Below are 25,578 nucleotides of genomic sequence, written 5' to 3'. Positions count from 1 at the left end.
CGCCCTGGTTGCCTTTAATAGACTCAGGTGGCTAGCTGACTACCTTCGGGCAGTACCAGCCACAGGTACCTACACACTCTACGGGAGCTTCAGTAAACTGTACAACCATTACAACCCATTGCTTGGCTCTTGAAGGTGCAGCCTCAGCCAGGCTTGTTTCATACAGCCCATGTCGGACTGCTGGCCTTGTCAAACTCTAGGTAACCCTGTACCGATTTCTACTCAGGCCAGAGGAACACTCCTGCCAGGTGGCCTGGTTGGGGGGGGGGGAGGTTGTGTGAGCAAAGCTAAAAGAATGCTGTGACTGGTGAAAACACAAACCTTGATTTGCATGTAAAATTTTCTGTGATTGGTGAAAACACAAACCTTCATTTGCATGTAAAGTTTTCTGTGATTGAGACAGACATCCTTCTCTGACTGTATAAACTGACTGTCTGGCTCACTCAGTGAAAGGACCTTTCTCCCACAGCGCTACCCCTTCTTGGTGTCTCAACATCAGGCCCAATGAACGACTGTTCTTAGTGGTTTTGAATTGTCTACTCTTAGTGGTTCAGGCTGAGCTGGGAACAGGAAGAGAGGGAAACAGGAGAGACAAGAGAGTGGCAACAACAGGCATTGTTGACAGACAGTATGCTGAGCTGCCAAAGCGCTGGCTGGCCAGAGAGTGGGTTGTGAAGCTGGAGGAAGAAACAGTAAATGTCTGAAAAGCGAAACCAGCATCCCTGGCTACAGGAAGACTTCCAGGGAGCTGTCAGGCCTTTAGGGCCAAGGGTCTCAAACATCCTAGTTGCAGGAGCTGGAGTACCCGCTGCCATCAAGGGTGAGTGGGGAGTCCTGATCTCCTGTGCCCAACACAGTGCAGCACTGTAGAGCGCAGGGTCTGGTACCTAGGCTATGTAAGAGCTATCTGTGTGTGTAGCTGAGGTTCTTCACCCAAGGCCTGGGTGGGTGCTGCACCTAGAGGGGCCACCTGCTGCTGCTCTCAGCAGTTAAGCACCCAGAGATACCAAACCTTCCACAGAGGAGCATTTCACAGAGGGAACACGCCCAGAGGTCCGGGGTGCTTGGTGTGCTCCGTGTCACTGAGAGGAGGAAGGGGCCAAGTGGCATGAGTAGGTTGGGGGCAGGGCGGCCAAGCTGCAAGTGCAGCAGGCTCAGAGCAGAACTCACTGACATTTAATAAGCAGCCTCTGTCTGCTTCACAACCGAGTGGCCCTAGGCAGTGAGACGTGGTCCTTAAAGCCCATTCAGTCACAAGGAAGACACCCCATTCTCCCCACATCTAGGGTCTGTAGCTCAAGGCTTTTGCTATGGCTGAAAAGGTCTTTAGGTGTTTGCTGAATGATCCCTTTGCCTTCGACAAGGAACCTCAAAACTAGGCAGCTGTTGGCAGTTGCTGCAGTGTTAGACAAAAGGAGGGGTCAGAACCTGGCAAGATCAGGGAAGAAGGGCAGGGCCAGACTTCCAAGTGTGCAACTTGAGAATGAAGGGGCCTGCTGGAGAGGTAGCTCCGTGGTTAGGGGTACTGGTTACTTTTGCAGAAGACCTTGGTTTGGTTGCCAGCACTATATAGGAGGCTAGGTGTGTCTGATGGTCTCTCTGGCCTCCAAGATCACCTGCTCATACAGAGTACACAGTTATACATTCAAAAACACACGAGGGGTGGGGGATAAATCTTAAAAAAGGAATATTTTAAGTTATATGAATTGAAGCAAGGTGTAATCTTTTACTTGGGAAGCCGAGACAGTAACTGCCCATGAATTCGAGACTGGCTTGAGCTACAAAGTGAGACTGTCTCACCCTACCCTGCCGCCTCAGAATTTTGTTAGTCCTTTCCCAGATGAAATAACTTCTCGATCACCACTCTCTCCCTATCCTTACTGGCAGAAGGTATCCTCATGACCTCAGTTTACTAATCTGTAAAATAGAGAGAAAAAAGTGTTTCCGTTGTGGTATTCCTCGAAGGATCAAGACATAAGTGCACGGAGAGCTTGGACATTTATTGCCATTATAAACCGCAAGGCCAGTTTCCTCTCCCCGTACTGGGTGCTCCGACTGGCCCTTGTGCCATGCTGTACTCAGGCACTCCATATTTCTGCCTGCAACAAAGAGAGGAAGTGCGAGACTATTGCTCGCCTCTCTAGCAGGGGGTTGAGCCCAGCTGGTTCTTCTCTCCGCCTCTCCCAGCACCCAGAACTACAACTCCCAGCGTTGCCCCTGGCGGCGGCAAGAGCTGCGCATGCGTTGAGCGCCGCCACGCCTGGTCTTAGGCGGTAGACCAGGTCTCGCTTAGTGGAGCGGGCGCACCTCGGAGCTCTGCCTCCCGCCGCGTCGCGGTCCCTGGTGAGCCGCAGCGGGCCAGTGCCATGATCCGACAAGACCTCTCCACATCCTATCAGGAGGTGCGGACCGGGCGGGCGCAGAGGGCGGGCAGGGCCCGGCGACCCTCGCGCAGGTGGATGCTTAGCACTCAGTGGTGTGTGGGCTCTGTAGCAGGTGGAACCGCTGCGTGGTCCCAGCAAGCGGGGATGACAAGGGACCCTGGCATCTGGCTGTGGGGAAAGCGCGTGGCCAGCCGCTCCTCGGCGCCTCTTAGCCGCTCCCACGGCCTCACGACCCCTGCAGTCCTTTGTCTGTCGCCCGAGCCTCCGGCTTCCCCTCGCAGAGCCGCGCTGGCTCGGGACCCCTAATGCTCTCTTGTGGGGCTGCCACCGCCCTACCCTGCCCTGCCTGGGTGTTTTCCTGCGGTGCCGCATCCTTAGCCTTCTGCCACCGCTGTCCAGGTTTGCTCGAGGCCGTGCAGCCGCCCTATACCGTTAGACCTTATCCAACCGGAGCAGTCCAAGATCAGCAGCTAGTCTCGATGGCCGTCTCCGCCCACGGAGGCCCTGGCCACACTGCAAACTCACTCTTTCCAAACGAGTTAGCAGCGTCCTGAACTCAGCGCCCTGGGGTCACTAATGACTCCGGGCAAACACCAGGATGCAGACAGCTCTTGCTCTTGCGGACTTTTGGGGTACTAGCTTCAAAGGACCGCGGCTTAACAGAGTTTATAAAATAATGTATTGAAATGCAGGCTGCTGTCCTGTTCGCAGAGCAAGGCCACTCCCTTTGCGTCCTTCAGGTCTGTTTTGAAGTGCCAAGAAGACTACCTTTCTTGCTGGTTGTTTTGAGCGGACCTGACAGAGTTAGGTGTTTGCTGAGGTTCCACCCCAGAAAGGAACATTCTGAGAAGTTTCGCCTGGGATAGGCAAAGGCTTGTAATGGCTGCTGAGTTATTAGGAAGGGGATTAGAGGGACGGGATTGCCACTATACCTGGCTGGGGTGACTTGGGCCAGGCTTGGCTCTGATAATCTCCAGTCTTCCTGGGACCACTGTCTCTCTTGAGGTTTATTCTTTTGTTGTTTGTTTTTTGTTTGTTTGTTTGTTTGTTTGGGATTTTCCCCCTTAAATCACCTAGAATAAATGTGAAAGATCTCTCAGGGCTGAGGGTGTTTGTAACTGTGATGGTTCAGTACTTACTTGCTTAGTAAGTACTGAAGGTGGAGGTGGAGGCAGAAAGGTCAGAAATTTGACGTCATTCTCCACTATAGTGAGTTTGAAGCCAGCCTGGATTACATGAGACCTTGTCTCAGTGTGTGTGTGTGTGTGTGTGTGTGTGTGTGTGTGTGAGTGTGTGTGTGTAAGTGCCTTTTAAATTTATGTGCTATCCTTTTGAGCCTGCAGAACCCCCCCAAACTGACTTCACCTGCCTTCTTCCTAAAACGATGGGACACTTACTCTGATCTTTGCTTTTTCCGTGGCACCCCCCCACCCCGCCCCAGGTCATGGGAAAATACTGCTGAGCTGAGATTTTGGTTGCCTGGTACCTGGACATTTGTCCCCTTCTCTGCCATCTGCACCCACATCTATGGGCTTTAGTGTCCCACAGAGCTCTGACACAAGTTTTGCTGTTCTTGTTTTTTTTCTCTGAGCAGACTCTAAGCCACATTTCCTCTTCCTCTGGGAAGTGGTTAGGACCATGGGCTTTGGAATGAGACCAAAGGTGGTGTGACTCCTGCTTCATTAACTGACTCTGTGGCTCTGTGTGATGTTGTAGGGTAATAACTCCAGTGCTTGTCCTGTTTGGAATTGGAAATAGAGTCACTTCAGGTGTATTACACAGTGACAAGGTTATGCTGGGCCCTGAATCGGAGCATTGGGAGTGTTTTTAAAGATGCACCCAGGTTGGGGCAGGGGTGCACACTGCAGAGAGCCTTGTGAAAATGGAGAAAGGGCTTAGACATCAGACATAGCTACAGGTAGCTCTGAGAATGCAAAGGCTGTCTCCAGAAGCTAGGGGTCAGGGTGGGAATACGAGTCTCCCTCATAACTCACCAGCCCTGCTAAATCCTTTACTGTAGTTTCCCAACCCCAGGCTGTGAGAGAAGACAGTGGAATTGGTCTCATACATACTGTGTCATGTGGCCTTTGTGCAAGTGTGACAATTGTGTGGATGGCAGCTTCCGCTTTTTCAGCCTAGAAAAAAAGCAAGGCTGGTCCAGCTAAACTGTTGATGCCTTCTCCTTCAGCTCAGCGAGGAGTTGGAGCAGGTGGTTGAGAACTCAGAGCAGGCGGATGAACGGGACAAGGAGCTGGTCCAAGTTCAAGGTCCAGGTGTCCTGCCAGGTAAGTGGGTTTCGGGTGCTGGAAATTGGCTGTGTGCTGCTGCAGCTGGAGACCCAGTCCAGGCACCTTGCCAGCAGAGGGAGGGCACATCTCTCCTCCACGCTTGTACCCTGGCGTTGGGTCTCAAGGTCTGCCCCAGTTCTAAAGCTCTACATATTTAATCAGCCTCCAGCTGGAGGATATGCCTTTCAAGGTCTGCATTCTTGATATAGTGGGTTTGGAACCAGTTTCTGAAGCCAGGCTGTTCTGTTTTCCCTGATGAGGTCCTGGCCAGGGTGTCTCTAATGTCCTGACCATGTCTCAGAGCCCTGTGGGAGAAAACCTCTTATCTGCAGCCTCTCCAGCACTGCTGCCTGGCGGGTAGGCTCACCCTGGCTGCTTCCCCAGTTCGTACTCTACTCAGGCTCACACTTCAGTGGTTTCCTATGTGCCCAGCAAGTACCACCTTTGTTTTATTCCTGTTTCTGGAATTCTCAACCCCGGTTTTAAAAGACATTTTTATTTCTGTACGTGTGTCTGTGTGGGTGCATGTCCCCATATGCGAAGATGCTCACGGAAGCGGGAGGGTAGTATCGGATTCCCTGGAGTGGGACTTGAGGGCGTAGTGGGGACCTGACATGCATGGATGCTGGGAGCCAGAACTTGTGTTCACGTTTATTTCGTGTGAAAGAGGGAAGGGCTTTGCAAGTGTCTTTGCCTGCCAAGCCAGCCATTTTTCTGGTTCCAGATTTTTGGGGGTGCTGGGGTGGGCGGGTGCCCAAGTGAGTGATTTAGCAAATGGACAGAGCCTCAGCCTGGTTCCAGCTCTTTGGGGAAGCTGGGGAGGTGTGTTCTGATCTTTTAGTTCCTCTGTCTTGGGGGGTGCACAGGAAGTCCTGTGATTCTGCCTATTGGCCACTACCTAGAGGAGACCTCGGAAGCAGCAGTGCGGCCCTCCCCTCCCACGGTCCTCCCCTCCCACGGCCCCCTCCTCCCCCAGCCTTCCCCTCCCACGGCTCTCCCCTCCCACGGCTCTCCCAACCGCCACATTTAATTCTCAAAAGAACTCTGCAAGGTGGTGTCTTCATTTTCTAGACTGCGGACTCGGGCTTGGTGAACCATGGAGACAGAGTTGGGTCCTCTGACCCCCAGTCCACCTACTGACTGGTGGCTTTTTAACAAGTCATTTATTTATTTTCTCTGGAATGGGGTGGGGTGGGTATTGTGGAGGTCAGGGGACAACTTGTGGGAGTCAGATCTCCTTCCACTGTGTGGGTTCCAAGAATAATAACTGAGCCGGTGGGGCTTGCAAGTGCCTTGGCCCCTGAAGCCATCTTACTGGTCTGGCTTATTCTTAAGTTGACACATACCTGTCTATATTTGTGGGGTTCACTGTGACATTTCAGTACGAGTATACATTCCGTGAGGATTCCATCATGGAAATTAGTGTGTCAGCTCATGTGCTTTTCACTGTGTGGTAAGACCATTAGAAATCTCTTGTGGTTACTTTGAACTGTGTGACATACAGCTGCTGACTGGATGTCTCTGCTGTGCAGTGGTGCCTTGGGACACACTGTTCCTGTCTATGGTCTCAGTATTCTTGACCTCACCTCTCTCATGCTCCCCTCCCTGTCCCTGGCACCCACTGTTCTCCTCTGGCAAGGTCAGCTGTTTTAGAGTGCATGTGAGTGAGAGAGCTCATGTGATGTCTTCCTGTCCAGAATCAGTTCTTAGGTCTAGCCACATCACAGATAAAACAATTCAAGCTTCCTCTTATAGAAGGTCTTATGTAGCCCAGGCTGGTCTTGAACTTATTGAGGATGACTTGGAACTTGTAATTCTACCCCTCACTGAGATTCCACTGGAGGGTAGTCTGCATAAATTTGGGCTGCCTCCCCTGTTTACTCGGGAGCCAACAGACTGCCAGTGGACTTCTAGATTGTTATCTTGAAATTGATCTACTCCAAACCCTGGTTTGCAAGATGAGAATGGCCCAGTTTCCTCTTACTTTTTGACTCTTCCCAACCAGTTAGGATCAACACAAGGAGGTATCTTGCCTGCTGTGGTCATTTTTAAACTTGTGAGCTTCTAGACTTGGTTTGGCATTAATTGGGTCTCCTGGGCCATGAGAATCCATGGCGCTCCGGTCTCTACCTCTCTCTCATTGCATAGGCTGGCTAGCCAGCGAGACCCCCAGAGAGATGCCGTCTCTGTTTCCCATGCCCTGAACCTTTATGTTGGTTCACGGTTCTGGCTTTTGTGAATAAGGCTGCAGTAAATATAAGGTGCTGACTGTTGGACGAGTTGATTTCATCTTCTCTGGGTACACTGGCGTGTGGCTGGATCACATAATATTTCTCTTCTTTGTTCTTGGCTGACTGGCTTTATTATTTATTTATTTAGTTAGTTAGTTAGTTAGTTAGTTAGTTTAGAGGCAGGCTCTCCTGTATCTCAGGCTGGCCAGCATGTCTCCAGCCCCTGCCTTTCCTATTTTGATATAGATATTTGCTGTTGGGAACTCCCTTTTTGAAGCTGGGTCATACTGTGCTGTCCAGGCTGGCCTTAAGGTCTCATGACTGTTGGCTTTCTGGTTGCTTGGGTTGCAGAATTAGGCCACCACACTTGACTGTGCACCGACTTTTATTCTCCCATTTCAAATCTGCAAAGGAGTTGACCTTGTTTCCCATAACTCAGGTTGGGCAACTTACAGTCAGTCCCCTGTAACTCAAACTCTGGGGGACCCAGCACCTTCCTCCTGCCCTTGTGCTATAACTCTAACTCTGGGGGACCCAGCACCCTCCTCTGGCCTTTGCAGGCATTTTCCCCACCAGGTATGGCACACATCCACAAAAACAAGCCTTAAGTTTTGGAAGTTGACATTTTGTGACACAGTAGTAGGGCGTTCTGAATTTAATTGTGAGCTTACCCCTTCCAGAGAGTCATCCTGTGTGCATTACCCGTGTCTCTGGCTGAAACAATTCTATCTCTCTTTCTCATTACACCAGGCCAATGATGAAGAATCTTCCAGCTCTGTTCTACGTGGAAGGATTTCTTTATTTTCTTTATTTCTGAGAAGCTGTATCACTGGGGGTGATGTTCTTGGCTATGGTACTTGCTCCCAGCGTGACTTCACATCCTGTTCTGCCTTTCAGGTGTCTGTCTGCCTGTCTTTTTGGTTTTAAATTCCTCTCTTCCTCCCTCTTCTGTCATCTCTCTCTTCTCCTCTCTTTTTGTCCATCCATCCATCTATCCATCCATCCATCATCTCTTTTTTCTGAGATATGACCTCCCTGCAGCCAGGTTGGCCTTGAAGTTGTAATCTCTACCTCAGCCTCCCCAGTGCAGTGATGGCAGGTTAGACCCTCCACTACTGGCTCCAGGTCTCTCTGTCTCTGCCTCTGGACGGCTTGCCTAAATTTTCTTGAGAGAGGCAGCTCTTTGAAGTAGATAGAACTTGAATGCCTGTTCAGACCTTACTTGTGCCTTTCTCCATCCCCTCCTCCTATGTAATTTCCACTCTGTAGTTTTTTGGGTTTTTTTTTGTTGTTGTTGTTGTTGTTGTTTTGTTTTATTTTATCTTTTTTGGCCACTTTTTATAACTGCCACAAGCTCTCCTTGGATTTCTCTTCTCTTTCTCTATACCTGGCTTATGTCAATAAACCTGACTTCAGGTCTTGGAATTCATTCTGCGTGGTTTAGTCTGCTGCTGCTGCAGCCGCTGCATTTATTCTGGTTTGATTCATTGGCATCTTCATCTCTTACACCTTTCCTTCTGCCCTCCAAGACTGTTCTCTGAGTAGTTCTGTCTGTCCTGGCTTCTGTTATGTAATTCCATCTGTCCTGGGACTCACTCTGGACAGGCTGGCCTCAAATTCAGAGATTCCCCCCACTCCCACCCCCACCCTCTCACCAAGTGCTAGGATTAAAGGTGTGCCCTACTGTTGGCTTCATCTTTCATTTCTTAATAACTGGGTCTGTCCTTTACATTGCTTCTCTGGTTTCACTGAGGAACTGTCTGCTTCCTCACACTGCATTTTCTTGATCATTACTTGGAATTCTTTCTGTATTTCTGCTATGTTCCTGGAGAGTTACTGTGTCCTTTGTGGTGTCATTTCCTTGCTTGTGTCTCACATGCCTCTGCCTGCCCACTGCCCTTCCCAGCCTGTCACTGGCCAGTGGTACACTCTACAGCTGACTCTTTAATTCCATATCTGAGTGAAATCCTGAGAGACTTGTTTCTGGACATCTTCTTATAACATAAAGTTGTCTGGTTCTAGTTTCTGCAAATAGGTCAATTTCATTTTTCTTTGTGTGTGTGTGTGATATGTGTATATGTGCTCATGTGTATGTGTGTATGTGCGCACACGTGTGTGCATATGGAGCCAGGGGTGAACTAATCCAGCCTATGTATGGTGCCACCTACATGTAATCTGGATTTATTTTCCTCAGTTAGACCTCTCTGGAAATGACCTCAGTGTCCGGAAGTTTGTTTCTTTGGTGATTCCAAAAAAAATAGTGATGCAGACTCTCATCCCGAGCTGGGGAAGGGACGGCTCAGTGGCTAAGGAGCCTGCAGACCTGAGAATATTCTTCAGCTGTCGGAAGGGATGTCTTTAACCGCAAGGGCTGTCCATGGTGTGTTTGAACTCTGCTGAACTTGGGTCTGTCCATGATGAAGGCATGTGTGAGGCTATGAGCGTTCTGGGTCCTCTGTGGAACTGGTATGAGGTACAGTAAACATAGGGTCATGTATCTTCTGGGTGAATTGATCTCAGGGTCACTGTGTGACAACCTTCTACAGTTCTTGTCTTGACCGTCTCTGTTGTCCAGCACAAATATGGTTAGCTACTCTTCGTGATTTCCACGATTCAGGTTTCCGTTTGCTTAGAACGTCCTTTTCCATTCTTCTTCTTTTTTATTTATTTATTGTTATGATTACAATACAGATGGTTGTGAGCCACCATGTGGTTGCTGGGAATTGAACTAAGAACCTCAGGAAGAACAGTCAGTGCTCTTAACTGCTGAGCCATCTCTCCAGCCCATCCTTTTCCATCCTTTTGCCTTAGGCCTGGTATGTCTTTGTGTGAAGTCAGTTTCTTTTAGGCGATGAATACATTTAAAAGTTTTTAAAGTTTATTTGTTTATGTGGGTGAACATATACCATGGGAATGTCTGAGAGACGGTTGTGAGTCACCATGTGGATGCTGGGAATTAAACCAGGCCTGCAGCCAGAACCACAAGAGCTCTTAACTGCTGAGCACTCTCTCCAGTCCCAGCAGTCTGCTCCTACATCCCCTCCCTCACTTCATCTTCCTTTATCTTCTGCTTTTGTTAATTTAGGTCCCCATACAGGCCAGGGACTCCTTCCCAGCATCCTGTGGGGTTCTTCCTGCTATTCCCAGCATCCTTTGCTGTTTCTGTGCTTTGTTGGCTGCTGAAGTTTAGTGGCTTCTCACTGTGTAGGTAAAGTTGGTACTTTGTAAGTTTCTTCTCTTTCAGTGGGACTTATTTCCTCGTAGCTGTATGGCTTTATGCTGGTAGGTCTTGATTGTTGGTTGGCTTTGAGAAGTTCCAACAACAGTGTAGCACACTCCTTTTGAGTGTCAAGATAAGATTTGCTAAAGAGGAGTGAGTGAGGAAGAACCACCTTGGTTGTAGCTGTCAGTAGCCCAGATGGAACAGAGAGTGAAGGAAGCCACAGCACCATCTCTGCTTCCTGATACTGGGAGGTGAGCTGCTCTGCTGAGCTCTCCCTACCACAGGAGACTGCAGCCCCTGAGATGTGTGAGCTCAGCAATCCTCTTACAAGTGATTTGCCTAGATGATGCTGTCGCTGTGACACAGAGGCTAACCGTTGCCTTGAATGTCTTCTGTAAGGCCAGTCTGTGGACATGGATGCCTTCAGTTTTTTATCTTAGAAGGCTTTTATTTCTCCTACATTCTCGAAAGATAGACTGCATTGAGGCATATAATAATTTTGGTTGTAGGGTTTCTACTGAAGGGTCTGCTGATGGTCTAATGGGTTTTTTTTTTTTTTAAGATTTATTCATTTATTATATATGAGTACACTGTAGCTGTCTTCAGACACACCAGAAGAGGGCATCAGATCTCATTAAAGACGGTTGTGAGCCACCATATGGTTCCTGGGATTTGAACTCAGGCCCTCTGGAGGAGCAGTCAGTGCTCTTAACCGCTGAGCCATCTCTCCAGCCCTAATGGGGTGCTATTTTCATGTCTGCGGTGCAGATTTTACAGCTTTGTACTTTTGGCAGTATCTCTATAACATGCCGTGGTGCAGCTCTCTCCCGGTCATGTCTGCACTGTAACATGCTGTGGTGCAGCTCTCTCCTGGCCATATCTGTTTGGTCTCCTAAAGCCTCCGTACATCAGTGTGTACATCTTTCCCAAGATTAGGAAAATTTTCCTTTCCTGTTTCTCTCCTTTAATGTCTTCACCTGGCCAGCAAAGTATTCTGAAAGCGTTAAGGAGAGCAAGTCCTGTGCCTTTTTCACTAGTCCTCTCGCTGGCCCCTGGGAGTCTTGTTCACATTCTGCCTGTCTTTCTATTTCACGGAACAATCTAATTACATGTTAAATCCTTTACCAGGCATTTATCTATGTGAGTTTCTTTGGGATAAGTACATCCTTTTGGAAGTTTCATGTAATCTCGAGTTCTCATCTGTCTTTGTTCCAGTGTTAAGATTTCGTGCACAGCGGACCAGGTATTTCTACCATTTACCTAATAATAGCCTCTGTTGTAATTGGCCTTCTCTTGAAAGTACGTCTCGGCTGGTGGGTTTGTGTGTGATGCTGGCGCTGGTTGCAGCTGGGCAGCGCAGTACTTGCCCGTAGCTTCCTTGGCTTGTTCTGGCGAGGTTAGGGCACAGAGAGGGCAGCAGAGAAGGTCCGGCCTATGGCACTGGGAGAATTTTGAGAGAAAGTACTCTATTTGTTTGTGGTTTTGGACTGAAAGAGTCGATGACGTACAGGTTGAGAGTCTGAGCTGAGATGGAGTCGGGGCTTCTAACACTTGAGAACCCTGGATGCTTGTAGCTCCAAAGTCTCACTTTGAAAAGGAATGGTTGTGGTGGAACAGGATGGCCGGAGAGTATGGAAGTCAGCGGTCACTCGGTGGGGGTGGTTACTGTTGGTGAGAGCAGAAAGTGCCTCTACCATCCTGCTCGACAGCAAGAGTGGCAGAAATGGATGCTGTAGAGTCACAGCTGTGCCTAGAAATGATCATACACACACATGCACACATACATGTTGGCACACACATACACACACATGTTGGAGATGACATAGAGAGTAGAGGGAACAGCAGCTTGGAGCAGGCACACCACCTCTCCACGTCTGCCCAGTTGGTTGTCCAGTGATGCAGCTCATCTGATCATTAGTTCTGTGGATGCTTGGTGTTCCGTGAGTATGTCATAGTCTCTTTTCCTTTTTTCTTTAAAGGTTCAGTGTGTGTGTGTGTGTGTGTGTGTGTGTGTGTGTGTGTGCCTGCACACACCATGGCATACATGTGGAGGTCAGAGGATGACTTTGCAAAGTTGTTCTGGGGATGGAGCAGGCTGTCAGGTTTGGTAGGATTTATGCTGAGCTGAGCTGCCTTGACAGCCCAAAGTCAAATTTAAAAAAAAAAAAATTCTTTCAATTTCTAGTAGTAGTTAAAAAAATCTTTTATTATTCTGTATGTGTGAGTTTTGCCTGTATATCTGTCGTGAACTACTGTGTGCCTAGTGCCTATGGAGGTCAGAAGAGGGTGTTACATCCGCTGGAACTAGAGTTACAGATGGTTGTGAGCCACAATGTGGGTGCTGGGAATTGAACCTGGTCCTCTGTAAGAACAGCCAGTGCTCTTGTCTGCTGAGCCCTCCCTCCAGCCCATGTCAAGTACATTCTTTTAGATTTACTTATTTATGTATATGACTGCTCTGTTTGCATGCATGCTTGCATGTCAAAAGAGGGCAAAAGGTCCCTTTACAGATGGTTGTGAGCCACTGTGTGGGTGCTGGGGATTGAACTCAGGACCTGTGGAAGAGCAGCCACTGCTTTTAACTGCAGGGCCATCTCTCCAGCCCTTGTGTCTAGTGATTTTTTTTTTTTTATTAAACACCAGTGTATTAGGCATGTGTATTTACACGTGTATGTCTGTGTGTGCAGACATACACATCAAAGAGCATTTGTGAGACTGGCTTACATGATAAAAGTCCAGCAATGGCTGTCCATGTGGAAGGGGCAGAGAACCCAGTAGATGCTTGGTGCCCCACCCCCACCTGGTGACAGGCCCAGAAACATTCTGGAAAGCAGCTGTTGTTCTGTCTGGGAAGCTGTAGTTAGGTGTTAGCAGAGGTTGGCAGTACCCACTCAGGAAGCATCAAGCAGGCCATGCCACCTTTCCACAGGATGTTTCTATCTGGACCACCCATTGGCAGATGCTGCTCACTTTAACAGCAGGCCCTCCCTCTGGTAAGTCTCAGAGGTTCATGTTCCCTAGTCAGCTGGGAGGAGACCACTGTCATAGCAACACTGATTGCCACAGTGTGGGCTCTGACCCTGCTGAGGTCCTCTGAAGTATGTTTGTCTCAGCAGGTACGCATGGCTAGTGATCTCACCTCTCTATGGTCTGCCTGCTTCTAGGATTTCTTTTTCACTTGCAGCCCTGAACTCTCTCACTCTGAACCACATCATTTAGGGGTTGGTATAAACCCTCAAGCAAAAAGGGATGTTGTCCCCAGAGGTAGATTCCTGCACTGTCTGCCTGCAAGCCCATTCTTTAATACCGTTATTAATAATCTCAAATACACTGTTCAGATCTTATGGCTGTCGCCTGAGGCAGGTGGTGTGACCACACTGCTTGGTCTCTGTTGGAAGCCACAGTGACATCTGGGCTTTCCCTCATGTTGCTGTGGTTGAGCTGGGAGCAGAAGTACCTTGGGAAGATGAATCCCGCTTGTTGTAACCACCACCATGTTGGGCGGCTCTTAAAAGGAATCTCCCACGCCTGGCACCATGTGCCTATGGTCAAGGTGCTGCAGAAATGCCAGGGAAAGCTCTCTTCAGCTTAGAGGAAGCTGCCTTCCTAACTGCCCTTACGGCCCGGGCTCTACACACATGTTCTGAGGCCATTTCCACTAAAGCCCTATCCTACACTAACCCATCCTCATCCCAGTTCTAAACTCATCAGATTGTGGATCAATGCATGTCTCCTTTCTGTAACAAAATATCCAGCAGGAAGCAACCTAAGGAAGGAGGAAGGGCTTGTTGTGACTCATTGTTCAACAGGATGCAGTCCCTGATACAAGACGCAGCATCAGGAACAGGCCATTGCCACTTATATGGCCTCTGTATCAGGTGCAGAGGGTGACAAATGGGGTGCTCAGCAAGGAGACCCCTAGCAGTAAATATTAAGTAAGTAAAAGGGGCACCAGGCACCATGCCATACAACTTCCTGCTACTCTCTGGTCTCAGTGGTCTTGCTGCCTCTATGGACAAGCCCCAGCAGCAACCACCTCTCACGACTTCTTGGTAGGGACACTGCCCACATCCCCAGCATCTACCCCTGTGGTTATTGTCACAACTCCCAGTAACCTGGTAAAATCAAAACACTAGAGGCTTGTAATTTATCCATCAGATTATATCAGAAAATTCTTACTCCACAAAACGTCCCCACAATAAACTCAGAGCCAATTGGTATTGATATAAAACTGCCCACCTAGATAAGACAAACTGTCCTGTAATAATCCATCCCTTATAAGATATTCATAGCTACCTGTGGCTAATTAAAGCCACACAGGGGTGGATCATCCTCCTCATCCTCCATCTTCTCTTTCTCCATCATGGTTTCTTCTCTCCCTCCTCTCAAAACCTCTGCCTTTCTTTTTCACTGCCCAGTCACAGGCCTTGCCTTTTCTTGTACCTGCCCTCACCTGCATGCAGTTATCAACCCGCAGACCCCCAGTCATGTTTAGCCATCAAGGGAAAAGGGCTAAGTGAAAACAGGGCGGAGTTGGCTACGAGCAGTTCTTCAGAACAGGCCTAGGAATGGCAGCCATGGGTGTTGTTGAGTGGAGAGGGGGCACATGGACCAGATTGATTGAGGAGTCCTGTCCCTGAAGACAGTAATATTGGTGGCCTGGGCTGGGAGAGATGGAGTTGACGTCTCTCAGTGCCCTTGGTGATGAGGTTGGCCCCCACCTCCTCCATAAGGCAGGCGATGGCCTAGAGGAAGCAGAACAGCTCTGGTGACCCTAGTGTCTCATTGGCAGGCATAGATAACGAGTCTGCCTCCAGCAGCATCCGCTTCAGCAAGACCTGCCTGAAAAATGTCTTCTCGGTCCTGCTCATCCTCATCTACCTGCTGCTCATGGCCGTGGCTGTCTTCCTGGTCTACCAGACCATCACGGACTTCCGAGAAAAGCTCAAGCACCCTGTCATGTCCGTGTCTTACAAGGAGGTGGATCGCTACGATGCTCCAGGTAGGGCGTGCTGGGACAGGCATTAGTGCCCCAGCTTTAAGGTTTCTGTCAGCGGGCTCTGCCTTGCCTCCCCGAGCCAACACTGGCCGCACAGGCAGAGTGGAGCAGGATAGTTTAGTTGTAGGCAGGCATCTGAGAGCCAGTGTTTCTTTTTCCGTTGCTGTGACAAAGCACCGTGAGCAAGGCGACTTTAAAAGAAAGCTTCTAACTAGTTTGTAGTTTCCAAGGGGGTAGAGTTCATGATGGTGGAGCAAAGGCATGCTGGCAGGAAGAGCCAGAATGGAGAACAAGAAGCAGAGAGCATACTGAGGAAGACACCAGCCTTTTGAAACCTCAAGCCTGCCCCTCTAGTGACACACTTTCTCCAACAAGGCCACACCTCTTTAATCCTTCCCAAACAGCTCCACCAACTGGGAACCAAGTATATGACACATGAGCCTATAGGACTATTGTTCAAAGTACCACAGGCAGTGAGAGGCACGGCAGGAAGGTAATGGGGTGCAGGTGAACAGAGTGGGTAATCTAGCTGGCACTGTAAGTTGACACTGGAGAAGAAATGTGGTTCAGGGTTGCCCACAATGAGTGTGCCACCCGCTCTGACCCTGAGCGACACACAGGACATCCTGCTCACTGGCTCGAGCAGGAGTTGGGAGTTTCCATGCCAGGAGCCCCTGACAGTCACCCTACAGCCAGGCCTGATTCTTTCCTCCCTGGCTTTGCTGTCTGCTTCTGGCTCTCCGTGGGCTGTTCTTGCAGCGTTGGTTCTCCTCCCTCAGCTGTGCCTGTGTTATCATCAGTGTCTCCTGGGAGCCTGAGCCGAGAGCACGCAGAGCGCTCTGTGTGCTGTGCGATCCTAGATCTCCTAGCAGAGGATAAAAAAACAAGTCCTGGGGAAACCCACAGCCTGGAGCCTTTGCAACACCAGGCAGGCAGGGCCTGGGAGGCACCAGTGTGCTGTGAGGGGAGGTGCTCTGGTGGGAGCATTATGAGCCCTGGAAGCCACGTTCCGGGAAGGGTGCGGAATGACTGAGTAGTGAGTGCCTCCACTGGGGTTAGGGCTCTGCCTTGCCCTATCCCTGTTTCTGCTGATGCCTTAGTACTTTCCCAAGGAGTTAGGGTGCGATTCTGTTGGATGCTCAGGACTGTGACTGCTGACAATTGCCAATTTCTGTTTGTTGCAGGGATTGCCTTATACCCCGGTCGGGCTCAGCTGATCAGCTGTAAGCACCACTATGAGGTCATTCCACCGCTTGCCAGCCCTGGCCAGCCAGGAGACAGGAACTGCACCACTGAGAGGATCAATTACACCCATCCCTTCTTCAATCACACCATGGTAATGCCTGCCTTCCTGGGTTCTGTTAGCCACACACCCTGTTGGTTCCAGTCTTTCTTCCCTAGAGCCTGCTGGCATGCGGCCTTGGCCCCTGGCAGATGAGAAAGGGGTGGTGTGTGTGTTACTGGGCTTCTTGTCCTGAGATTGGAGGGTAGTGGGGCTTCTGGGAACTGGTCTGGTGGTGAAGACTGTTGACAGCCCCACAGCACAGCTGGTAAACCATACACAATGGACCTTTAAGTACATTTTCCTTGGGCAGGGAGATGGCTTTGGATTGTTACATCTTGGCTTATTCCCTCCTTTAGGAGGGGCTGAAGGAGCTATATGCAAGCTCCCCATCTACACAGAAACTCCTGTGCACAGGACATTGCCTATTACGGTGGTTTGAGTGAGAATGCTCGGTCCCCAGTTAGAGGAACCAATTGGGAAGGATTAGGTCGTGTGCCCTTGTTGGAGGAAGTGTGTCACTGGGGGTGGTCTCTGAGGTGCCAGGCGCAGTTGTGTGTGCCCCCACAGCCTGTGGATAAGGATGCAAGCTTTCAGCTATTTCTCAGGCACATGTCTTCCCGCCTGTGTACTGTTGTGCCCCCTGCCATGATGATAATGGACTAGCCCTCTGAACCTGTAAGCCAGCCCCAATGGAATGCTTTCTTTTATTACCTTGGTCACGACATCCCTTCACAGCAACAAAACAGGGGCACTGATGTGACTAGCTGGTAGAGAGGACCCACACTGCGCAGCTGTGCCTCTGGGCACTGTGATGGTGGCAGCAGCTTAGAAGGACTTGGAGGAAAATATGAGCTGTGGCTAGGGACAGAAGCAAAGGACAGTGTCCTACTATGGGCAGTCTTGCCCACCATGAGTGAAAGAAGGAACTACAACGCCGAGTCTCTGGAAGATCCTTCTTCAAACTCTCAGAGCCTGATGAAACTCCTTGTGAAACAGTGTAGGATAGGGCATGAGGACAGCACTGTGTGCTGAGGAAGCCTGCACAGGTAGATCAGAAGGCCAGAGGAGCTAGTCAGAGAAGGAAGGCTCATAACCCAGGATAGGACTGTTGGGCAGTGCCAGCTTCCAGCCCCCAGCTCCGTGTGACTGAGTTTGGAACAGGTCTGACTAATGTGACCCAAGGACTTTGTCCTTCCTGGTTACAGAGCTGCTGGGTAAGGTGCATTCCTGGATACCAGGCCCCACGGCAGCTTCTGCACAGGCTGAGGGAAGGCCCTCAGCTCAAGCATGGAGACAGGACTGGGGTTGGATCATCACTGCTGCAGAAATCTCCTCAGGCGAAAACCTGGTCTGCCCCATGCAAGGGAGAGCACTGGGCAAGCAGATGTAAGCACCGGGGAGAGACTTTATTCTTAACTGAGGATGGACGGTTGGTGGTCACCGGATGTTTCCACAAAGCCAAGTTGAAGTAAAGGGACTTGAAATGAAACAGCAGCATCTAGTCTGGAAGAGGGGTTCCTGGCTCTCCTCATGCCCTCTGAGGAGCACAGTGGCATTAGGGCACAACTGTGCCCGTTCTGGGAACTTCTTCCTCTTCCCCTACTGACGGCATGCTCCATAGGAGCCAGCTGCCCACACCCAAAACTTTTATTGCGATTACTTTATAACTTAATGTAAATTTAAGAGAGATAAGGGGCACAGAAGTAAGCGTATGCTCACAGGAAGGAAGTTAGACATATTCACTACCCCACTTCTGAGGGGGTGGTTAATCTTCATCAATTCTTTCCAGCCACAAGCTGTGACCCCCCCCCAAAGAAGTCCTCTCCTCCCCTTTCAGCTGCTCCCTGAGCAAAACCCGGCCTGTAATGGTATAAGGAGACTAGCATGGGAGTGCACACCCAAGCATCCCCGGCATCACAGTGAGACTCCATCCCAGAGACAGAAACAAGAGTAAGATTCCAGCACCAGAGTATCCACTGCTGCTTACAACCCCTGCTGATGGCCACGCAAGGTCCCCACATCCGCTGTGATGTGCAGACAGTGCTCCTTGCTGCTCTCTGAGAAACGCTGGTTGCCTTGGCCTCATCACAGGCTAATCTGTGTTGCCAGAAGCCTTGATGGCCACATCTGACTGGACTTGCTTGGGAAGCCGCCCTTCTTGGGATCTGCACCAGCATTTTTTTTGTTGTTGGTTTTTTTTTTTTTTTTTTTTTTTTTTGTTTTGTTTTTTTTTTTTTTTTTTTTTGCAGTCCCCCTCCAGCTTGAGTCATCTGGGGACTGGGGCTGAGGTGGCCTGTCCTCCTCACCTTGCTGTCCCCACCACCCTTTGCAGCGAGCTGTTAATGTGCAGGCTCTGGCTGGCTGAGCCCACCGAGTCCTGTGACAGCAACCCCCATGGAGGGTCTTGTTGGGTCACGTAAGTCTTCAGGCTTATGTTGACTTCCTGGTTTCTTGTGTTTTGGATTTCATGTGGTTTGCCTGCAGCCAATGATTTCCTTCTGTACAGCCAGGGCCACTATAGTACGTACACATAAGATTTAAAATCACAACGGGGTAACGGAGAGGTGGCTCAACAGCTAAGAGGTTAAGAGCACTGACTGCTCTTCCAGAGGTCCTGAGTTCAAATCCCAGCATCCACATGGTGGCTCACAACCATCTGTAATGGAATCCAATGTCCTCTTCTGGTGTGTCTGAAGACAGCCACAGAGTACTTAAGTACTTTAAATAAATAAATTTTAAAGAAAAAAACCCCCCACAAAACCTTAAAACCATGGCAAGGACATGCTGGGAACACTGGAGTACTGGCATACCTTAGCCAGCCAACCCAGAGCGAACGAGAAAGATGGACAAGCTTCTTCACTGTATCAACTCAGAAACCCCCATGTAACGGACAGCAGAACAAAGTTAACTGGGACACGCCAGCACGTAGCCAGCAGAAGCAGACATCCTTACCCAGGAAAGCTGAGCCCTAGGTGCTGTGGGTGCTGTGCTGAGCCGTCTCCATGGCCAGCTTGCATCCCTGGGCCGGAGGCTTGGGTGGCAGTCCCTGGAGGCTGCTGGGTGGCCTGCTGTGTGGTTTGCCTGGCAGGGCTGTGGCTGAAGTCTCTGTGGGCCTATGTGAGGGTCTGGGGCAGCTCCCAGCACTAAGGCTCTGGCTTTTATCCCCCTGCAGCAGTCAGCCCTGATTGTCCAGGGGCCCCAGGAAGTGAGGAAGCGGGAGCTGCTGTTCCTCCAGTTCAGCCTGGACCAGAGCAAGGAGGACTTCAGTGCCATAGACTACCTCCTCTTCTCTTCCTTCCGGGAGTTCATGCAAAGGTCTCACTATCTTCTGCCTTGTCTGTGCTAGGACTGTGGGTGTGAAGGGAGGGAGGGGGAACAGAGCTGGCCCAGAACAGGAGCTGCCCTAAGAACCCCGTGGCCCATTACACTGTCTGCAGCTAAGCAAATGTGGATGCAGAGTTGCTTGCTCTCTGCATGCGTGTGTCCTGGAGAGGGTCCTTGGTTGGTCTGGGCTGCTGAGGAGCAGAAAGAACTGTTTTCCATGGAATCTGTGAGCCTTGCGTGCAGGGTCCTGTCTGTTGACAGTTCCTGTTGGTTTCAAATACTGGGGGAGCATTGCTGTGCCATGTCGGGGGGAGCATTGCTGTGCCATGTCGGCCTAACCCGCGGGATAGGATAGGAATATTTGTCTGGCCCTGCCTGGCCCTGCTGAGCTTCAGGCTCCACTTTTGTGATGTAGGAAGATACATCACGGCAGCAATGAGGTGACAGTCCCCTTGAACAGCAAGTCACACGCTGCCTCTGCCACCCTCCTGCCCCACACCTCCTAGCCAGCACCTTCCCTGCTTAAGGCCTGTCTGTCTTGTCTCCCTCTTGGCAGGCGTCAGAGCCCTGTCGCCTGAGCTGCTTTAGTAAGAGTCCGCAGCCTGGCACTGTTGCTTTGGTCTATTCTCTGACAGTTTCACATGTGTACGTGATGCATTTTGGTCATTTTCTCTCACAACCTCCCCTCGTCCCTACTGGACCCCACTGAAAGCCTTATTCTTCCCAGTGAATCCCTACCTACCTTTGTGTCTTGTTCGGTGTGAACCAGAATTAGAGTTAATTTAATTAGAGTTGCCCACATGTGTGGGTGGTACTGCCGTGGCTACGCTACAGGGAGAAATGATAGCTTCTCTCCCGGCAACCACTAACTGCTAATGATCCCCAGGATGAAGTGTTGGCAGCCCAGCCCTGTGCAGTGAGGTCAGGGGCTGCCATTGTCCCAAGATGCTTTGTTGCGTCTTCTGGCTCTTACATTCCCCCTGCCTCTCCTCTGCAGTGTTCGGAGTTCCCTGATACTTAAGGTGGGACGTGTTATAGCTGTCTGTTTTAGGGGCAAGCACTTTTTTTGAGACCCAGCATTACTCCGTAGCCCAGGCTGTCCTAGAACCCAGAATCCTCCTGCCTCAGCCTCCTGGTGGCTGGGCTGATGGGTGTGCACCACTCTGCCTGGCACTGCACTGCCGTATGTGCTTGCTCACGTGGACTTTGCTTCTGTTGTGCATACAGTGCCCATGGGATGCTCTTCCCATTGCTGGGCCTTTCAGAGGGAGGCTGAGCTCACCAAGGAGTGCAGCCGGCCATACTTGAGGGAGCTTCGGAAAACCTAAGGGTGGATGACGGAGCTGTTGGGGGGATGCTGTAGAAAGGCGACGAGTAGTGTGCCATGGTGGAGGTGGGGTTGGGGGCAGGAATCATGCCGCCCTCCTACTGGTGGAACACTCTGGAAACTGAATGGAGGCAGTCCAGGCACTGCCTTTGATGCCAACTAACAAACCTGGCAAGGCAGGCAGATTTGAGTTATACCTGGACAGACTTCTTTTCTGTGCCAGAAACGAAACCAGCTTGAGACTGGACTAGTTTGCCTTGGCCACATTGGGCTCCAGCTATCAGGCATGTTCTGATTAACCTGGACGGTCCTTTCTCTCCCCGCCAAGCTCGGACAAGGCGGGCTTCATGCAGGCCTGTGAGAGCGCCTACTCCAGCTGGAAGTTCTCCGGAGGCTTCCGCACCTGGGTCAAGATGTCACTGGTGAAGACCAAAGAAGAGGATGGGCAAGAAGCTGTTGAGTTCCGACAAGAGGTAGTGGCTGTTTTGTTTGCTCGGAACGTGATGATTTCCACACTTAAATCTAGGATGGAGGGGGAGCTTTGAGTAAAAGGGGCTTTTGGGGGGGACCTGGGATGAGAACTTGAATAGCCCATGTGAAGGTGTCCCATCCTGGAAGCAGCTTGGCTGTCCTCCACAGCACCATCTCTGTAGAAGTGGGAAACATCTAATGCTGCCAGGGATAGTTGCAGAGGAGGGGAGTCCAGGCGCAGTGAGGTGAGGAGTGTGAGGACCTGCTAGGATGCAGGAGATGAGCTGATCAGAAAGCTTTTTGTTCTTGGCCAGGAGCAACGAGAACGCTGGGTGTGGAGGCAGGAAGATTGCAGGCGGTTTTAACTGTGGTCTGTAAAGAGCCAAGGAAGACCAGAAAGGCACCCTGGGGATGTAAAGGGATCTGGCTTGCTTCCTTGGGAGTGCTGTCTCCTCACTAGCAGACCTCCAATGGAAGCGGCAAAAAGCCACGTTCTCCCTGTGCACATGGAGCCCTGGCACCTGGGTCTAGTCGAGAGGATTTTTCTTGCTTTAGGGGGTTGACAACCCCTGAAAAAAGACTGCAAGATGCTATTGTAAAGTGACTGACAGCCCCACAAAGGCTGGAAGTGTCCCTGGTCACCTCAGGGGCAGCCCTGCCACAAATTTCATCCTCCTCCTCCTCCTGTGGCCAGTGTCACACATGGCCCTGTGCCTCATTTTTTTAGGGTTGACTGGCTTATCTTACCATGTATGCCTACTAAATACTTAGAGAGCTCCTAGTATGGAGTAGGGGCCACACTGTGCTCTCTCAGACTGGAAAGGTTATAGCCTGCTTAGCTCTCTTGAGTTTGTCCTCTGAAGTAGATTGAATATGGCAGATTTTGGTGACAATTCAAAACACAGGCATTGTGATCTTTTCTCTCCTAAGGAGCTCTGGCAGCCACAGTTAAAGTCCTGGCTCTTGTGCTGTTTAAAAAGGTCTTGTGTACGAGGTTTGACTTCCCTTTTCCAAAAGATGCTGTTAGGAGAGCTAAGATGCCCACCTGCTCTTGCTTCCCTGGGTCCAGGCAAGCGAGGACCCGGAAGTGGTAATCCTGTCTGTTCCACTCCTAGACCAGCGTGGTTAACTATATCGACCAGAGGCCGGCAGCGGAGAGGAATACTCAGTTGTTCTTTGTGGTCTTTGAATGGAAAGATCCCTTCATCCAGAAGGTCCAGGATGTAAGTAGAACTGTTGGAAGTGGTCTTCCTCCATCATCACAAGACGGCAACAAAATAGAGACTCCACGGCTCAAACACAGGCCCTTCAGGTCCCAGGATGGAGTCTGAGACAGACATATTTTGCTGTCACACATGACCCTAAAGTTTGGCGTAGGCTCTGCGTGAGGGTTGAAGGCTTGAGGCTTGCTAAGATGAAAAGGGTAAAAGGAACCAGTTTGTAGCTGTGCACTGATTTTCTTGAACCTGATCTACCTGTTCTGTGAGGATTCTGGGCCAAATAGAGCCCTCGAAGCCCCATGAGCCATGCAGGCTGAGGCGTGGCCACTGTCTGTATGACAACAGCATGGCCCATCCATCTCAGACACCCCACTGAGCCAGGCTTACAACTGGGCTTTTTTTCTTCCCTTTCTTTAAACCACACAGGGGAGTTTGAAAATGTAAGAACTCTGCCTGAGTTTGGTGAGGGAGAAGACTCCGTGGAAGAGTGCTTGTCTAGCATGCACAAGGCCTGGAGTCCATTTATTGGCACTGCATAGAGATAGAGTATTTTAATGGGAGCCAAGCTATTTCTCTAACTCATACCCGACAGCTAACAGCTGTCACGGGGCTCTGTGGGATAAACAACTTTGTTGAAGGAAAAAGGGTTTTGGCTAAGTGGATGGAGGGAGTGCTGAGTTGGAGGGATTAAGTCCAGATAGGAGAACATCCCAGGGGTGGGGGAGTGGGGTGGGTGGGGTGAGGAAAGGAGCACCACCCTATAGCAGAATCCCCAGGATGAGGGTGAGAGGAGACAGCTGAAGGCTGAGGTAACTGAGAAGGCAGAGGGACCAATCTTGTGGCTGGGTTATGCTTCTAGGGAAATTTATTTGAGTCACTTGCTAGATTAAGCCACAAAATTAAAGCTCAGTATATCTTCTTTATACAAGGAGTTTTGAGGAGGAATCTTGTGTGGAAGGGCTCACAGCTCCCTTCTGAGCAGCTGTGGACACTGAGCCTGAGTGAGCAGAAGCATGTCTCCCTCTGTTGGCTCCAAAATCTGAGACAAAGTCACGGTTGACGCCAACGAACAACCCCGGTCTTGTTTGTTCCACAGATCATCACGGCCAATCCTTGGAACACCATCGCCCTACTCTGTGGGGCTTTCCTGGCCTTATTTAAAGCAGCAGAGTTTGCCAAACTAAGTGTGAAATGGATGATCAAAATCAGGAAACGATACCTTAAACGAAGAGGCCAGGCCACAAACCACATAAGCTGAAGATCCTGCGTCCCAGCACTCCGACAAACCGTGCCACCAGCAATCCTGTACTCACTTGAAGGGACCTTGCAGGGAAGGACAGCCTGTCACACTGGATGCTCAAACCCGGCCCAGGAGACTGTTCTGAGCCCAAAGGGAAACACCCAGTGAATAACCCGACACGTATTTAAGTACTTAAATTATTATTGGACATTTTGCAGAGCTGCCTAGTGCCTTGGAGAGGTTGTGGAAAGCAGCTTCCTCCTGTTTGGTCATTAAATAGTTAAGCTCCAAGTTAAGGCTTCTTTACCTTAGGTTTTGTTTTGTTTTTCCTTTAAAGTAGACTGATGTGCCCTGTATACAAAATTCCTTTTATACCATCTGTTACTTAACAAGAAATAGCCCTTAATGTAGCCCTTGTGGAATCACTGTGTAGACCAGGGTGCCTCTGCCTTCCCAATGCTGGAAGAGCCTACACCCTCCCCCCCCAGCTTTCCATGAGACCTTAAAAAGCTACTAGAAACTTGATTGTGTTTCTGATGCGCTAACACAGATGTATACAGTAGGCACCTACTTAGTGTATCTTAATTTTATTAACAGGTAAATAAAGTTGGGCTAGCACAAAAGGGATGAGTGTGGATACCCAGTAAACCAGCAGGCAGCAACACTGGACATGGATGCCATGACCAGCAAACCGGGAAGGTAGTGTGAGTCTGGACCGCAACACAGTGGCTCTGACCCAACATAAGACACTGCTAACAGGGAGGTAAGCTGGGGTGATAGGTGGCTAAGAGGGACACACTACATAAGCCAGTCACCATGTACTACAGAAACACACCTAAAAAGGTGGCCTTTAAGGCTCTGACAAACATCACCTGCATAAAACCAAAAACTCTGTTTCCCACATGTGGCCAGAGGGAACATAGCAACACTGAAGAGTTTGTAATTAGGCCTTAGGGAATCGAAGGGATTTGTCTCCAGATTAGCAAGAAACTGTTTTGCCCAAATTCCTAGAAATAAACTTATATAGTGAAATGTTCCTGCTACCTTTGTCTCGTATAAGAATTAAGCATCTTAAATCTTTTTATTATAAGTAACACCATTTTAGCACAAGCATAAAGCACCAATGGCATTAAAACCACGTGAAGGACAGAAAGCCGAGGGCAAGAGTATGCAGCCCAGTCAGGACGTGTGCTTAGCATGCAGGCCCCTGCTTAGAAAATTCAGTTGCATATCGATTTAGTGGTTAAGCATCTGCTTCGGTGAACCCTAAAGCTTTATTTTCCTGTACTGTGGAAAGTTGAGCTGCTATTAAATCTGCTTTAGGTAACTAGGAAGTATTTTTGTCTATTTATAGAATTAAAAACCCACTTTCTAGAAAGGCAACCTTATGTTTTCTCCAGGACCATGGAGGCTGCTGTTTCTGTAAGAAAAATCCTGTGCTCCTTTTAAAAGTAGTGTTTCGTTGAAACTATGTTAGTATTCCAGCTTTTCCCAGAACTGCAATCAATTATGAGATTCCCATTTTAATTAAAACTAGCTCTAATGTTAAACCTGTCCTCAAACACAGAGGGACAAATAAAGGACTA

The 25,578-nt window shown here is 49.8% G+C and overlaps 1 protein-coding gene across 1 annotated transcript; it reads left to right on the top strand.

Moving 5' to 3' along the window:
- The first annotated feature begins 2,276 nt into the window (after nucleotides 1-2,276).
- On the top strand, nucleotides 2,277-25,543 carry PACC1 (proton activated chloride channel 1). The gene is made up of 8 exons (XM_080927568.1): nucleotides 2,277-2,402; nucleotides 4,573-4,669; nucleotides 14,919-15,128; nucleotides 16,310-16,461; nucleotides 19,583-19,725; nucleotides 21,390-21,534; nucleotides 22,648-22,755; nucleotides 23,849-25,543. Exons 1-8 carry the CDS (start codon nucleotides 2,367-2,369, stop codon nucleotides 24,008-24,010), a joined length of 1,053 nt encoding a protein of 350 aa, XP_080783694.1. The 5' UTR covers nucleotides 2,277-2,366; the 3' UTR covers nucleotides 24,011-25,543.
- Nucleotides 25,544-25,578: the final 35 nt, after the last annotated feature.

Source organism: Micromys minutus (genome assembly GCF_963924665.1).
Source record: "Micromys minutus genome assembly, chromosome: 1".
In the NCBI taxonomy this organism is placed as follows: Eukaryota; Metazoa; Chordata; class Mammalia; order Rodentia; family Muridae; genus Micromys; species Micromys minutus.
This window is presented reverse-complemented; position numbering and strand designations above follow the sequence as displayed.